At 46.8% G+C, this 14,443-nt stretch overlaps 1 protein-coding gene across 1 annotated transcript in view; it reads left to right on the forward strand.

Moving 5' to 3' along the window:
* FRMD5 (FERM domain containing 5) overlaps positions 1–14,443 on the forward strand; it is a 323,028-nt gene that overhangs the window by 288,939 nt on the left and 19,646 nt on the right. Inside the window, exons 5-7 of the mRNA XM_030318271.1 lie at positions 638–735; positions 3,228–3,351; positions 6,319–6,406. Of these exons, the coding sequence (XP_030174131.1) occupies positions 638–735; positions 3,228–3,351; positions 6,319–6,406 (310 nt within the window). The remainder of the gene's footprint in view (positions 1–637; positions 736–3,227; positions 3,352–6,318; positions 6,407–14,443) is intronic.

Raw genomic sequence — 14,443 nt, forward strand, 5'->3', positions numbered from 1 at the left:
ATCAGCTACTATCCGCTGTTGCTCTTGATGTCCTGCTTCTACTGAGGTGAGAGTTTTCTCTGTTTGAAGAAATGCTAGCCACAGGTTTCTATGCTTCCTTCACTGCTATTGAGCTCAGCCAACAATTGAAGGCCGTTCCACATATGGACAGATTGGTTTGGCAAGCTGAGGCAGAACTCTTCCTTGGGCTGGTTCCTTCATGCTCCATTCCACTTCTTAAGAAGAAACATCAGCCAGAGTCCTAGGCAGGGAGAAGCCCAACTGGCCCCTCTCTGCTGACACAGGTTTCTTTTTCAGCATCGAATGGGCCAGGGCTGGCTCCTTCCAAAACCCAACACTGGGAGGGAGGACACAGTGCTTTTGCCAGGAAGCACCGTTTCTGTTTAGAGCTACCGAAGGAAACTAACAAGTTGTTTTGAATTCAATCCCAAATCAGTTCAGGGCAAAGTACTTAAAAAAGTCTTCAGGGAAATGGAAAATATGTTTGTTCTGTGGTGCCATTTTAAGTTTTTGTTTTTAAAATTCATTTAAATTCATTTAAAATTCATTTAAAAATTTCATAGGCTTATATTACATACTTATGTCTTTAAAGAAATCAGAGAAATCCTTTATAGTTCACCCTCTCTTTTCTCTCTAGGTATTTAGTCTTCCTACAGATCAAAAGGGATCTCTACCATGGCCGTCTCCTCTGTAAAACATCAGATGCTGCCTTGTTAGCAGCTTATATCCTTCAAGGTAATGACTTTTGACAGGATGAATGAACTTGCTTTCATGCTAAGTCCTGATTATATTATTTCAGTCACCACAGATGACTACTTCTTGGATATAAACAGTATCTAACTTGAAGCAGAGTCTAGGTTGGAGAGCTTCTTTGCCTAGCCTCCTTAGTCCCAGAAAGCTCTGACCACTCAACGCTAAACTGTGCCTAAGGTCTTCCTGCGGGCTTCTTTAGGTCATCATGACTCTGTTTGGGATTTCCTCCACCCTTGGTTGATAGAGTTACTGGGACTCTGGAGAGTCATCTGAATCAATTTTTCTAAGACTTTACATGCAAATCTCAAAGGTGTGAAGTATCTTGGAATTCTGGTTTCTCAGAGACCTTTCCATTCAGAGTGTTCAAAGTTGAAATGTTTACAAGTAACAGATATATTTCCTAACATGCTAATAGTGTAGAGTTGAGTCTGTATCCAGCAGATTCCCAGACTGGCTTTTTTTTTTTTTTTTTTTGCAAAACATTGGGAAAGGTATGCCCTCTTCATCTATGTGATGCCTTCTCCTTCCATGAAGTACAGGGGCTCCTGAGTGCCACTTCTAAGGCTTCCCTTAGTCCTTAGGCCTGAACTGTCCCCAGATTGTTCAGGACTACACTAAAATCATGAAGTTTCCTTCAAAGAATCTGAACTTTTAATTGGAAATCTGTGAACTCCAGGAAGCTACTTTGTGGAGAGAACCTGGAAAATGCTTGCCAAAAAGAAACTTCAGTTCATCTGTTAAGAGAAATATCATAGCTGTGTTAAGAATGTAAAAGTCAGGGGGGCGCCTGGGTGGCGCAGTCAGTTAAGCGTCCAACTTCGGTGTAGGTCATGATCTCATGGTTCATGAGTTCAAGCCCTTTATGGGGGGGTGGGGGGGGGGTTGCTGGTGCCCAGAGCCTGGAGTCTGCTTTGGATTCTGTGTCTCACTCTCTCTCTGCCCCTCCCCTGTTCGAGCTCTGTCTCTCTCTCAAAAATAAACACACATTAAAAAAATTTTTTTGAAAAAGAATGTAAAAGTCAACACATAGCAAGTTTGACTTCTGAGAGTCCTGTTTTTAAAAAATCACCTAACCGGCAACTCTAGAAGGTGCCTACCTAAGCTACCTAACTAGAGCTAAGCAACTCTAAGCTACCCAAAGAGGCCCCTTTCATTTTTAAAGGAGAAAACTTGGTTTAAGTGAGATTTTAAACTCTATTATTTCCTTCAGTTTTACCCTGACAACATTGAATTTTTCTTTTTCTTATTTTCCTTTAAAAAAGTAGTTGATGTCCAATATTGATGTTTTCTACTTGGAGCTTTCTAAATAAAATCATAATAAATGACTTCATGGCTCAAGGTCACTCTGGACTGTAGGCCCAGGGAAGCTTTTAGTCTCTTGCAGAATGATAGAAATTCCCAAGTAATTTGGAAGACACAATGAGTAGCTTTGTGCACAAGTACAATATTCAGCTGTGAGAGGAGGGCACATTTTCCTCTTAATATTTATTCTCCCCTCAAGATTTCGCACAGGCCCTGGTTGTGGTTCTCACTAACGAAGGAGAAAGGACAAATACAAAGCAGCTGGCACTTCTAACATACTTTCTCCTAACATAGGCACGATGTTCCCTGTGGAGCCCTTCCTGTGCAGAGGACTGGGTTCTGATCTGCTTTGTGGAGAGTGTCATGGGCCCACCACACTACCCTATGGAAATCTCACTGATCTGAGATCCTGGCAGCTTTAGGGATGGACTCTTTGTCTCTCTACATGGGTAGAGGAGAAACAGCGCCCCATGCAGGAAGCTAGGAAATCAGCCTTAGGACCTGGTGCTCCAGAACTCAAAGACCAGTTTCAGTCTTGCTACTCTTGAGGTTCTCTCAGAGGGGCGTGGCACCTGGTCAATGGCACCCTCAATGAATATTTACTCAAATATATTCACTTGATTTGATTTGATTTGATTTGATTTGATTTGATTTGATTTGATTTGATTTTGACTGAGAGCCGAGTTCTGAGTTTGGGTCATGGCTCATTCATCAATGTGTCCCTGCTAAAATCCTCAAAACTGACACTTTAGACTTCTGATCTGGCTCAGGCCCAAGAGGCTCGCTCTTCCTGATGCAGCTCGGTTTCTTGTGCTGCCACCAAGAGCTATGATCCCAGGACCTTTTCTCAAGGCTATAGATAAAGACCGTGATGCAAGCTTCTGCTTTTCTATTGGATGTTTACTTGTGGTGACCACAGAATACAGGCTTGGCTCTGGTATCTGCTTAGACTTGATATCACCCCAGGGTGCACATCTGGGAAAACAAGGGTGGGGCATGCTTCTTCTGAGGAGCACTCCTTCCACCTAACCCACAGCCACACTCAAGATCCACTGTTCTTTGGAAATGTGGTGTGTGCTTTGGCTTTTGCTCTGTGTGTTCATCTCTTGTTGCTTTACCAGTGCTGATTTACCTACCTCCACAACTGTTTTACTCTGCTTTCCTTTTGCAAGCGGAGATTGGGGATTATGACCCAGGGAAACACCCTGAAGGCTACAGCTCCAAGTTCCAGTTTTTCCCGAAACATTCAGAGAAGCTGGAAAGGAAAATTGCTGAGATTCACAAGACAGAACTCAGGTATGTGATACTCAGTTGAGGCTCAGGACACTCTGTCCCCCACAGCCTGAGCATACAAGCCCCATGCTGCATCCTGACTCCGGGATGTACCATTTTCAGCATTGCACTGACAGCACAACCCCAAAGCCCTATAGAGTAGGCTGAAGCCCAAGGGCAAGAGGGACATTGTATTGTAAGGAAAACAGAGAGAGATTGGCCTCTGAAAAGTATTCACGTTACTAAGATAAATGATGAGACAGAGGAAGAAGCATGGACTGGGGAAAAGGAAAAAAAAACATAAACAGCAGAAGAGAAAAAAGTGAGAGGAGGCATATGAAACATGGGCAAGCCTCTGCCTTCAGTCTGTGACAGTGTGATAGGTGGCTTCTGGGTCAGGGGATGGGACTGTGCAGAGCTGGCCTAGTTCATGAACACTGGGGGTGCCCTGAGAGCTCTTGGTTCAGGGGCTGTGTCTTCAGCACTGCCTCACTCAACCCCACAGCACTGCACAGAAGGAAGGGGCAGAGAAGAGGCTGGAAGCAGGGGGCTTGTCCTCCTCATATTCTTAGTTTTTTCAGAATATGCCACATTCCATAAAATAGCATTAATGTGTCCTTTCACCCACGTGAAATAGGATTTTCTACAAAGATTGATTTAAAGAAAAAAAAAAAGGCAACAATAGAGTGTATGGGCTCTACTTTGTGTGGCATTCTGGAGCACATATACCCCAAACTGACAAACTATGAAGAAAAAGGCCATATACACTGTAGCGCTGTAAAATAAAACACATTAGTACATTACAATTTTTAGAAATCTTTGTCAATGTTGGTGTAACTACCTTTCTGGGGAAGGATAATGCCGAAGTGGGGGGAAAGACATTTCTAGCGTTAATATTAAGTTTAAACTAGTTCCTACCCTGACTCCCTGAGCTCCCCCACCCCAAAACACAAAATCCTCACTTACACTCAGAATATTCTACCAAAATTATGTCCCTAAAACCTCCTTAGCCTTTGCAAGCAGACCGCCTGCCCAGAGCGTGTGGCAGGGACTGGCTCCCTCCCTCCCAGGGGAATGGAGACACCTAACAGAGGTAGAATCCTAGCAGATCTCCATCCTTCTCCAGCCCCATCCCTCTCCCAGTACTGGTGTGTCCTTGCCAAAGCTGGAGGGCTCCTCCCATCACTGTTAGGGAAACAGCGGCCCCTTGTGGTAAAGGTCAGAACAAACATCGACCTTTGAGAAGGCTCATGGTTTGTTCAAAGGAGACTTCAGGGCTGTCCTGGGACAGCCAAGAGGCGCTGCCAGGAGGGTTTTAGGAGGTGTGAGAGTAGTGGGGACAGTCATCCAGAAACCTAGTAGGAGACAGGGGATCCCCCAGGAAATGATGCCCACTTTGAGGGCCCCGGAGGTTTGGGCCAACTCCAAGACTGGATGGAGCCCACAAGATCTTCCAGTTTCCAGACAGGGAATGAATAAGCTCCCTGGAAGGGGCAGTGGTTCTCAGCTGCCCCTGGTGCCCAGCATTCTGTCTGCCTCACAAACATTTCCCAGGCACCTTCTCTGCACCTCAGGTGCTCTGGCAGATGTAGGAATCTGCAGTCAACATAATGCCTACTTGCACGGGCTGGCTGCATCACTAGCATGTGGAAATGTGTGTTACCTTCCTCCAACTCTAACATGAGCTCCTGGAAGGCCCAGATTGTGCAATGTATTTCTTGGTAGATTTTACACAAGCAACATGGAGACTTGCACATAAATGTGCTGATTGACACCCATCCAGAGGGACACTAGGGAGAATCTGGCCTGCACCTCCTTGTCTTCCTGCACTTACCAGTATTACTCAAGACAAATAATGAACTTAGACATGAGCAGCTCAGTCCCACCCACCAGCCATCGGAGTCACTGTTGACTTGACAAATTCCCACCCCTCCTCACACTGAAACCTACTCAACATCTGTAGGAGTGTGTCTGCTCCACCAGGGATCCAGACCCTGAGGGCAGCCAAGGAGACACTGCCACCTGTTCTGTGTGGAGCTCATGAAAGGACCTACTCATGAGGTAGCTGGGAAGGGAATGATGCTAGAGACCCCTTCCTCAGATGACTGGGCACCAGAGGTGCTTTCTTCCTTTCAGTCATCACCCCATGGACAGACAGACCGCTATTGTGGTCTGGGGGGCTCAGCACTGTCTCCTGCTGTGTCTCCATTCCCATGTTCCCTGCTGGTAAAGGAAGAGGGTTGGGCAGCACCAGCAAGATATACAGGTCTCTGCTTTGTATTTCAGTCATAAGTCAAGACAAGAAACCCATGGCCTGCAGTCAGCCTACAAGTGTGTTTTGTTTGCCCCCGGAGTATTTAAAATTGAGAAATAGTACACAGAAATCAGTATCTCTGACTGCTCTTTGAAAAAGCACATCCAGTGGTGCTCGGCCCTGCATTCCCACAGGACTAGTCTTAGAGCTGAGGAGCAGCTGCCCTCATTAGATGGGGTAGCACTTCCCAGCTTGCCATAGTGACCCCAACCCCACCACTCCCTACTGTACACCCCATGTCATTTATTATGTAGCTGGCCTCAGTCTGAGGACATCTGAGTTTCTGACCCCAGACAGGAGTTTCTGAAGCTGGTACTAGAATAGGGCAGGGAGCACACACTCTATGGGAAAATTGGACTATAAGGCTTACCCTGAGCACTTTTTTTTTTTTTTAATTTATTTATTTTTGAGAGGCAGAGACAGCGTGAGCAGGGGAGGGGCAGAGAGAGAGGGAGACACAGAATCAGAAGCAGGCTCCAGGCTCCAAGCTGTCAGCACAGAACCCGATGCGGGGCTCGAACCCACAAACTGTGAGATCATGACCTGAGCCGAAGTCGGACGCTTAACCGACTGAGCCATCTAGGCGCCCCACCCTGAGTGCTTCTTAATGGAAAGTTTACCTCAGGAATCTAAGAGAACAGGAAACCCTGAAATCATCTCATTTCCTTTTATTCCAGTGGTCAAACACCAGCAACATCAGAGCTGAACTTTTTAAGAAAAGCACAGACATTGGAGACGTATGGAGTGGACCCTCACCCATGTAAGGTAAGACCCCTGTGGTCTGAGACCACTGACTTTGCCTCCTCCCAAGGGCAACAGGCAGGGAAGAAGCACATGCCTGCACCATCCACCTTCAGGATCTGGTTGATTGGCTCTTTTAGTGATAGATGCCAGAAAAAAAAAAATGTATCTCCTCTTGGAAACTCCCCTGGCTTCCATGCTGCATAATTTTGTGGTGCCACATCAATGTCGGAGGGTCCCAGGCAAAGTCAATCTAAATAACAAATCCAAAGCTGAGGCCCCACTTTGGCTGCAGTGGGTAATTTGGTGGAAATGAAGAGAGAGGATGTGGAAGTCCCCCCACAGGGAATGATCAGAGGCCGCTCAGCGGACTGCCCACCCTTCCCTGACCTGTAATCTAGTTTCTTTCCAAGAGTGGATTTTATTGACTGCAATAGCGTAAGTCACTGCGCGGAACTGCACTGGAGTAGCATTTAATTCCATTATGCGCCTGGGAGGGTGAGACAGGAACCAGCCAGGGAGGCTCTGCCCAGAGGAAACCTCTGTAATTGCTCACATGTGTCTGGCATTCTGGAGAAGAGCTTAAGCAGCCACAGTCACTGTGGAGAGCAGCGGAGACACATGACCTCTTCCTCTCTCTCTCTCTGGCTGTGTCCCCCCACTTCATCTCCACATCCCAGTTGGTTTGACACTCCCGGTCTTTGCCTCAGTGTCCCCAGATTTTTGCCTCTCTCTTTCTAGTACTGGAGAGGCACCAGTACCACCAGATTCTGAAACTGATCTGAAGGAGCCAGTATCCCATGGGAGCAGGTGGGCATTGACCATTTCTTCCTAATAGGTGAGGGAACACTAGAAGTTTCCAACAAAAATTAAAAGAACAGAATAGAAAGCAAGGAATCCAGTGATGTAGGGGCAGAATTGCATATCCCTTACCCTCTTGCTAAGGTGATGGTGACTTGTTCTTACATAGGATTTTATGCTGAAACTTCAAATAGGAACTTTTAGAACATTCTGGCAACTTAGAAACCCTGGTCACCTTTCCCACCCCACAGAGTTCCCTATTCACCAGCACAGCCTACTACCAGATAACCCCTGTGTTCTTGAGGAGGGCCAGCACTGTCAGAAAACACATTTATGCCTGTTCGTACCAAAAAAAAAAGAAAGAAAGATGATGCATAGTTATTTACAAATGATTTAGCAAAGCTTCCTAAATACTGCCCTTGCATGACAGATATAGTTTAACCTCTGTTAATTGCTCAGATACCATCGGTAGGGGGCTTGCATAGGACTGAAGAGGACTTCATAGTCAGCTGACCTTGGCTCCAGCACTGATCTCTTGCTTTCTGAGGCCCTCACAGGCTTCTCTGAGCCTTGCTTTCCTCACCTGTGTGAAAGTACACAGCAGGTACTCAGCGACTGTGCTCCACGAACTGCTGAGTCACGTCAGGACCTTAAAAGCCATAGCTGCCTAGAGACAGCTATCTTTATCATAAGGTGCCAGGTCACCTCCAAACCTGCCTGGGCCCCTTGAGGCCACACAGGGCACCCACCTTTTCAGAGATGTGTCCCTGGGTGAGGCTGACATCTGACAGCAGAGTGGGCAGATAGATGGTAGACAGTGAACCTGAGTACAACTGAGCAGAGGTGGGAGGGATTCTCCACCTATGTGCCTAAGTGGGTCTGGAAGCTACAGTGGCAGCCAGCCTGGTGTCCAGCCCAAGTCCATGTGCACCCTAGGACTGTGGGGCTCCTGGCTCAGCCCCATCTGTGATGAGTTTGCCCATTATTAGACACAGAGGCTGAAGAGGCTGCAGGAAGAAACCCCTATTAATGCCAGGCACTGTGTGAGGCCCAGTCCCTCACATCATTCCATCCCCACGGCATCAACTCAAAGAAGGAAGGAGGGAACAAACATTTGTGGCATGCCTTCCATGGCAGACGCCCTGGAATCCTTTCACGTTATTTTCTCATTTAATCCTGTCAGCCCTGGGAGGTGGATCTTACTCTTCCTGGCTTATAAGTAAGAAGACAAAAGCTCCAGGAGACAATTTACAAGGCCCTGAGCATTAGAACAAGAATTTGAACTCAAGTCACTTCCCCGTTGTTATATATCTAGGAGGAACAGAAGCCCCCAGGAGACTCCCCCTGGGGAGATGGTGGGCACGATCATTGCACTGGGCTTCCAATCCCTGGTTTCCAGGCCCTATACTTCTTGCTCAGCCAGAGCCAGGACCCTGCTGCAGACCCCACACAGGGTCCCTCAGCTTGTCTCTACTGAACTGCAGCTCATGCTTTCCTTAGGCCTGCTGAGCAAGGACGGTTCAGGAGCCTTTACTCTTGTCATTAAGTAGGGTTACTTTGGTGATATGCTACTAGGCACTCCCCTTAATGTTGTTACAAGGAGAGCTGAAATAAGCTGGAGCACTCAGTGTAATAAATACCGATGATTTCTATTAACAGAGAGGCAATTACTGGGCCCAGGGAATCTGGGGCACACAGCCCTAGGGAGGACAGAAGAAGAGGAATCGTTTTGATAATTAAATGAGAGTAGAACAAGGCTTCAGCTGGGCTCTATTCTCCTGGACTGATTAAGAAGCTGCTGTTCTTCCTGTCCACACTGATGGTTTCTTTCTGCCCAAAGTGTCCTTGTCTGGCCCTGGGACCGGGAAGACAAGATCCTACCGACTCTGGGTGGGACAGGCAGAGGGCTCCAGCAGCGGGCTGGCTTACATTAATACCCAGGCTCTGAACTTGTACACGCTGTCCTGAGCTCTCTACATCTCCCCTCAGACCCCATCTCCTCCTGACAGGAGCCCCCAGAAGACCAAGCCTGCAGCCTAGAGCAGGAGACTGGAACAAACCCCTGGCAGCCCAGTGCTGCATTTGCTCCAGCTCTGATACCTCTCCAACCTCAGGAGCTACCATCTTGTTCCTTCCTGGAGCCCCTGGGACTGGTTGTTTGCCCTGGATCTCCTGTAGGCCCAGACTGTGGCTTCTTACCCTCTTGAGGTTTATATAGTAGCCAGACCCATTGCAGACACCCAGCCTGTACCCAGCCTTATCATGAGTCATGAAGGTGCCATCTACTGAGAGCCTGCAGATGCCAGGCACTTACATATACGATCTCATTTCATCTTTATAACGATACTGCCAAGAAGATGTTCTTGTCCTCAAGATAAGAACACTGAGACTCTGAGGGACCAACTAACATGTCCAGAGTTACTGGTAAGGGCAGTACTCGGACTCGAACCCAGGGCTGTCTGAACACCTCAGTGCTGTGCTTTTTCAGTTACCATTCCTGGTCTTCCTTCTGGGGAGATGGCATTTATTTAGGAACAAAGCAGGACTCACTACCAACTCTGGTAGAGGACCTACGACACTACTGAAATCACCGTAGAAAAATTTAACGTAAGTTCACCAAGTGACTTTATGTCTGTCCTGTACAGACCAGGAGAAAATTGATTTCAGCAGGATCTAGGTTAGAGCAACCATACAAATAAAATTACAGCTTCATTCCTCTGACCTTAAATAGGATCATTAATTTCATAATCAGCCACCTAGGCTCCTCTCTAAATAAACTCCCTTCCCCATCTTGACAAGTTGCCTCTGACCTCAGAGAAACAGACAAAAGAAGGATTGGTGATGACTAACCCTCATCCCCCAGTGGGCCCCTCTTGGTTGCACTGTACAGAGAATGGTGGGCTTACTGCTGAGATGAAGAACTTGACTAAAGCCACTTACATGGCAAGTATATGCCAAGATTTCCATTTCTGATCTTTCATGGGGTGATGCCAAAGCTCTTAAAGGGCTGCCTCCTAATTTCCATTCTATGTAGTTTCTTGGGACCATGTTTAAGTATACTAAAACTGGGTGATTTTCATGACTGATTTAACGTAAGATTCCTAGCTATAAGCTTTCAGGGATGGGTGTAAGTGTGTGGAAGACCATGTGGAATCTTCTTCCCTGAGGTTTCTAAAATAGAGGTTTCATCTACCCATATCGAATTAGTTTAAGTCATACTCCAGGGAGGGGATTGGATGATCTCGAAAGAATGCCCTGGTTCTGACTCTGGCATACCCAGGATGTCCTCCAGGGCAGCAGTAGACAGAAGGCTGCTTCGTTGTATCCCGAGGTGGAACCCATGGGGACTGGGCAAAGGTGGCCAGATGTCCCTACTTCCCAGAACCAGTCAGTTGCTGTGATTTCCAAAAATCCTTTTCTGGGCAGAGCTATCATCTTAGGGTGAGCCTTTGACGACATCGAACTGATGCATGTTGAGTTTCATGGTGGTTTCTACTTGAACATGTGAAAGGACTCTGTGCAAATCCAGCCCCTCCAAGAAAAACCACTGTTGGCCATGTCTTGGCAATAAGTTATTTAGGCCATCACCCTAAAATCAGAAAGAAGCAGTATTTCTTAAAGTATGTATTATGGCCCTCGTTTGAGAAATGAGGAAATTGAGTCTCAGAGAAGTTAAGTCACAGAGTAAATAAGAAGCTAGGCTAAATTCCTAAGCCAAGAATGAAGCTCTTTCTACAAGGATGAAAAACTGAAAATGAATTTCATACCTCACAACTGTAGAAGTGAACCAAATACTTTAGACCATTATCTGATGTACAATGGGGCTGGCAATATCTGCTGTGTGGCTGTCAAGACGCAAGTTTTTATTCCACCTTTCGGATCCATTAATGTTCAGTCCTGTGGGTCCTGATCTCGTTGGGATGGGAAGGGAACAAAGAGGAAAGATAGCCTCCAACTTGATAACACGGAAGATCTGAGGAACAGGTTACCACTTTCTGTGTCACATCTCTCCTCGTCCTCATTTCCTTCTCTTCTTGTCATATAACTTGTCCTTTGCACACAAATCCCATGAGAATAACATGTTAGTGGAAGAAACTGGGAAGGCTCTGGAGAAGGTGTCTTCGTGGCTGCCTGTTTGTGTTTTTGTGCTGGTACAGATGTGAGGCTTTTCTCTGTAATTCCAGGTCCTGCTCCTCACATGCCACAGATAAGAAGCAAACCTTCCAGCTGCCCTGGCCCCTGTAGACACACAGGTGCCCAGCTTTGCAGCAGCCCTCATCCACAACATTGCATTGGAAGCAGTTTGAAAAACTGATCTCTCCATGTGAGAGACTGGATTGGGATTGCTCAAGGTGCTATTATTACTTACCGGAGTGATGTGGCATCTGATTGGGGTTTATTCTCAGTTTGCTCCCTGTTCTGAATCAGTCAGTCTGGTCAGGAGAGGCTTTTCCCCCTTTAACTCCAACACCTGCCTTCACCCAGAGGCCAGCCCTGAGGTGTCTGGACGGTGCAGATGGACAGTGCCAACAGACAGCCTGGCCAGTTCTTCCCAGCTTGTGGGAGGACCCTCTGTGCTATAGCCAGAGAGGCCTGTCACTGGGACGACCCTCAGGAATCTGTCACAGCTTGTCTCCTTCCTCTTCTGCCCGCTTCACTTTTACCCCAAATCCCAAATGGATCACCCAAATCCCCCTTCTCCATGGGCCCCCAACATTGAATGACTTCTCTCTTTCTACCTCAACTTCCCACACCCTCATTTCCTAACTAGCAAAAATTAAATCCATCAGTGTCAGGAAAAATAGCAAAATACATTAAAAAAAAAAAGATTTTGTATTAAGTGCAACAAACTCGTATTAACACGACCCCTAGCATGTACTGAGTGCCTACTAAGCACAACCTAAGACGTAGACAGTGTTCTCAACCCTAATTTTACAATGAGGAATGTGAAACATGGAGAAATGAAGGGACAGGCAGTGAGGGGGCCAAGCCAGAGCCTGGGTCTGCGTGGCCTGACACAGGACCCATGACGCTATGGTCACGGCACAGGTGCTCCTCTGCCCTGTTACCCGCGTGGGTCAGGAGTGCAAGAAGCAGGTGGAGGCCCTTCCCCTCCCTATTCCTTACCCAGTATTTCTAGCCACCCACAGTCCTCTGCTGACCTGACCCTTTCTTTCCATCCTTCCACCCATTCTTTCTAGGCCTTTCCTAGACACTGTAAGACACTGTAAATTGCCCTCCCTACCTCCACTGCACCTGTGCCTTCCTCTCCTGTTTTTGCTCACATGTGTACTCCCCTACCCCCAGCCCCTCTGGCCCACCTCCTTGTCTTACACATTCATCTGATAAATATTTCCTGGAGCCTGTCCTGTGATTATGAATAAGGCAAGGCTTCCACCCTCTCAAGTCTCTGTCTTTTTTCCTGGACTTCGTTGGGTCCTGCCTGCACAGTGGGCAGATGTATCCAACATAGGCAAACCTGCTGGGTTAGCATGGGTGCCCTGGCCAGGGACCATGTTTTTGTGCAGTGCTGGCACTCAGGTATTAATAACCACCACCAAGGACTGATGACAGGCAGGAGGAAAACCAGCCCTGTGGCTTCACAGTATCTCCATTCAGGTTATTTTTAAACAGCTTTTTGCTGTTGCCCCTGGGTTGAAGGACACTGTGCTTGCAGCCAAGTGTCGGTATCACAATAGACCCTGAGGAAAGGACAATACTAACAATACATTAAGTGGAAATGTTTGCAAAACATATACTTAATTTATTCCCTGGGCCCAGATGTTCATACCCGGAACCTGACTCTAAAGAGTTTTAAGACAAAACTGCATTTCTTCTTTGGGTCAAGGCTCATGGGGCCCTGCCCAGGCCTGCTTTTTATTCTTAGACCTGATCAGGCTGAGTATGTATGCCAAGAAGCCAAAACTTGAAAGTGGGAAAAACTAGGAAAGCCTGACAGCCATAGCCCCCACTTGGATGCCTCATACTAGGTGCCTGACCCTATTGCACCATATGAGCTATGGCTCAGACAAATGTCCTACATGCACGTTTGACCAACATCCTGGCATAATTTTCTGGCCACTTGAGCACATTCACACGCTGACAGAGAGTTTCTCCCCTCAGGTCCCTATCGCAAAGAAAGTTCCTCAGAGAGAGCACAATCCATCAACCTGCTTTCTGTGCCCCATGCCAGCCTGGCCCTCATGGCGCTCATTTCCTATGTGAGACAGCCATGACGTACAGCTTCTCCCCTCTTGGCTCGGCAGAACCTCAAGCCTGGTATTTACAAACTGAGAGTAACCAGTACAAACTGATAGTGACCAGTGGTCAGGAGGCCTCTTTGATGGTTCAGGCACCACAGGATTGACCGTGGCTATTCCCCATAGCTGCTTGCTTCATATCTTTTCTTTAGCTAAACTTTGTGAGGGAGCCCAGTGTGTAGGGCCATTGTAATAATAACCGCCATTCATTCTCTCTCTGTCTCTCAACAGCTTTTTTGAGATATAACTCACATATGGTAAAACTCATCCTTTTAAAGTGTGTAATGCAGTAGTTTTGGTTTTAGTAACAGAGTTATGCAATTACCACCACGAACTTTAAAACATTTTCATCTCCCCAAAAAAGAAACCTGTATCTATTAGCTGTCGCTCCCTATGTATCTCCCCTTCCCCACAGCCCTGGCAACCAGTAATCTTTTGTCCCTGTGGATGTACCTATTCTGTACATTTCATACACATGGAATCCTACAACATGTGATCTTTTGTGCCTGGCTTCTTTCACCTAGCCCGATGTTTTCGAGGTTCATCCACATTATAGCAGGTATCAGTACTGCGTCCCTCTTGCTGCTGAGTAATATCCCACTATATGTATACACCACATTTTCACTCATTTATCAGTTGATGGACATTTAGATTGTTTCCACTTTTTGGCTGTTATGAATAATCCTACCATGAGCATTTACATCCAGGTTTCTGTGTGAATGTGTGTCTTCAGTTTTCTTGGGTATCTAGGAGTGGAACTGCTGGGCCGTATAACAACTCTTTTTAACAATTTGAAGAAGTTAACTACTTTCCGAAGTGACTGCACCATTTTACAATGTGTGAGGGCTTGCCATTCTCTTTGGATATTCACAGCAGCCTTCTAAGATTAGTTACAACTTACATTTAAGGGCACTGAGGCTTAGGGAAGGTGAGTAGCGTGCCTGTTATATCCAAGTGCTCCTCCCTCTGTGACCTACTCCCAAACATTACCCCTGTATCA

The sequence above is a fragment of the Lynx canadensis genome, chromosome B3 (assembly GCF_007474595.2).
Source record: "Lynx canadensis isolate LIC74 chromosome B3, mLynCan4.pri.v2, whole genome shotgun sequence".
In the NCBI taxonomy this organism is placed as follows: Eukaryota; Metazoa; Chordata; class Mammalia; order Carnivora; family Felidae; genus Lynx; species Lynx canadensis.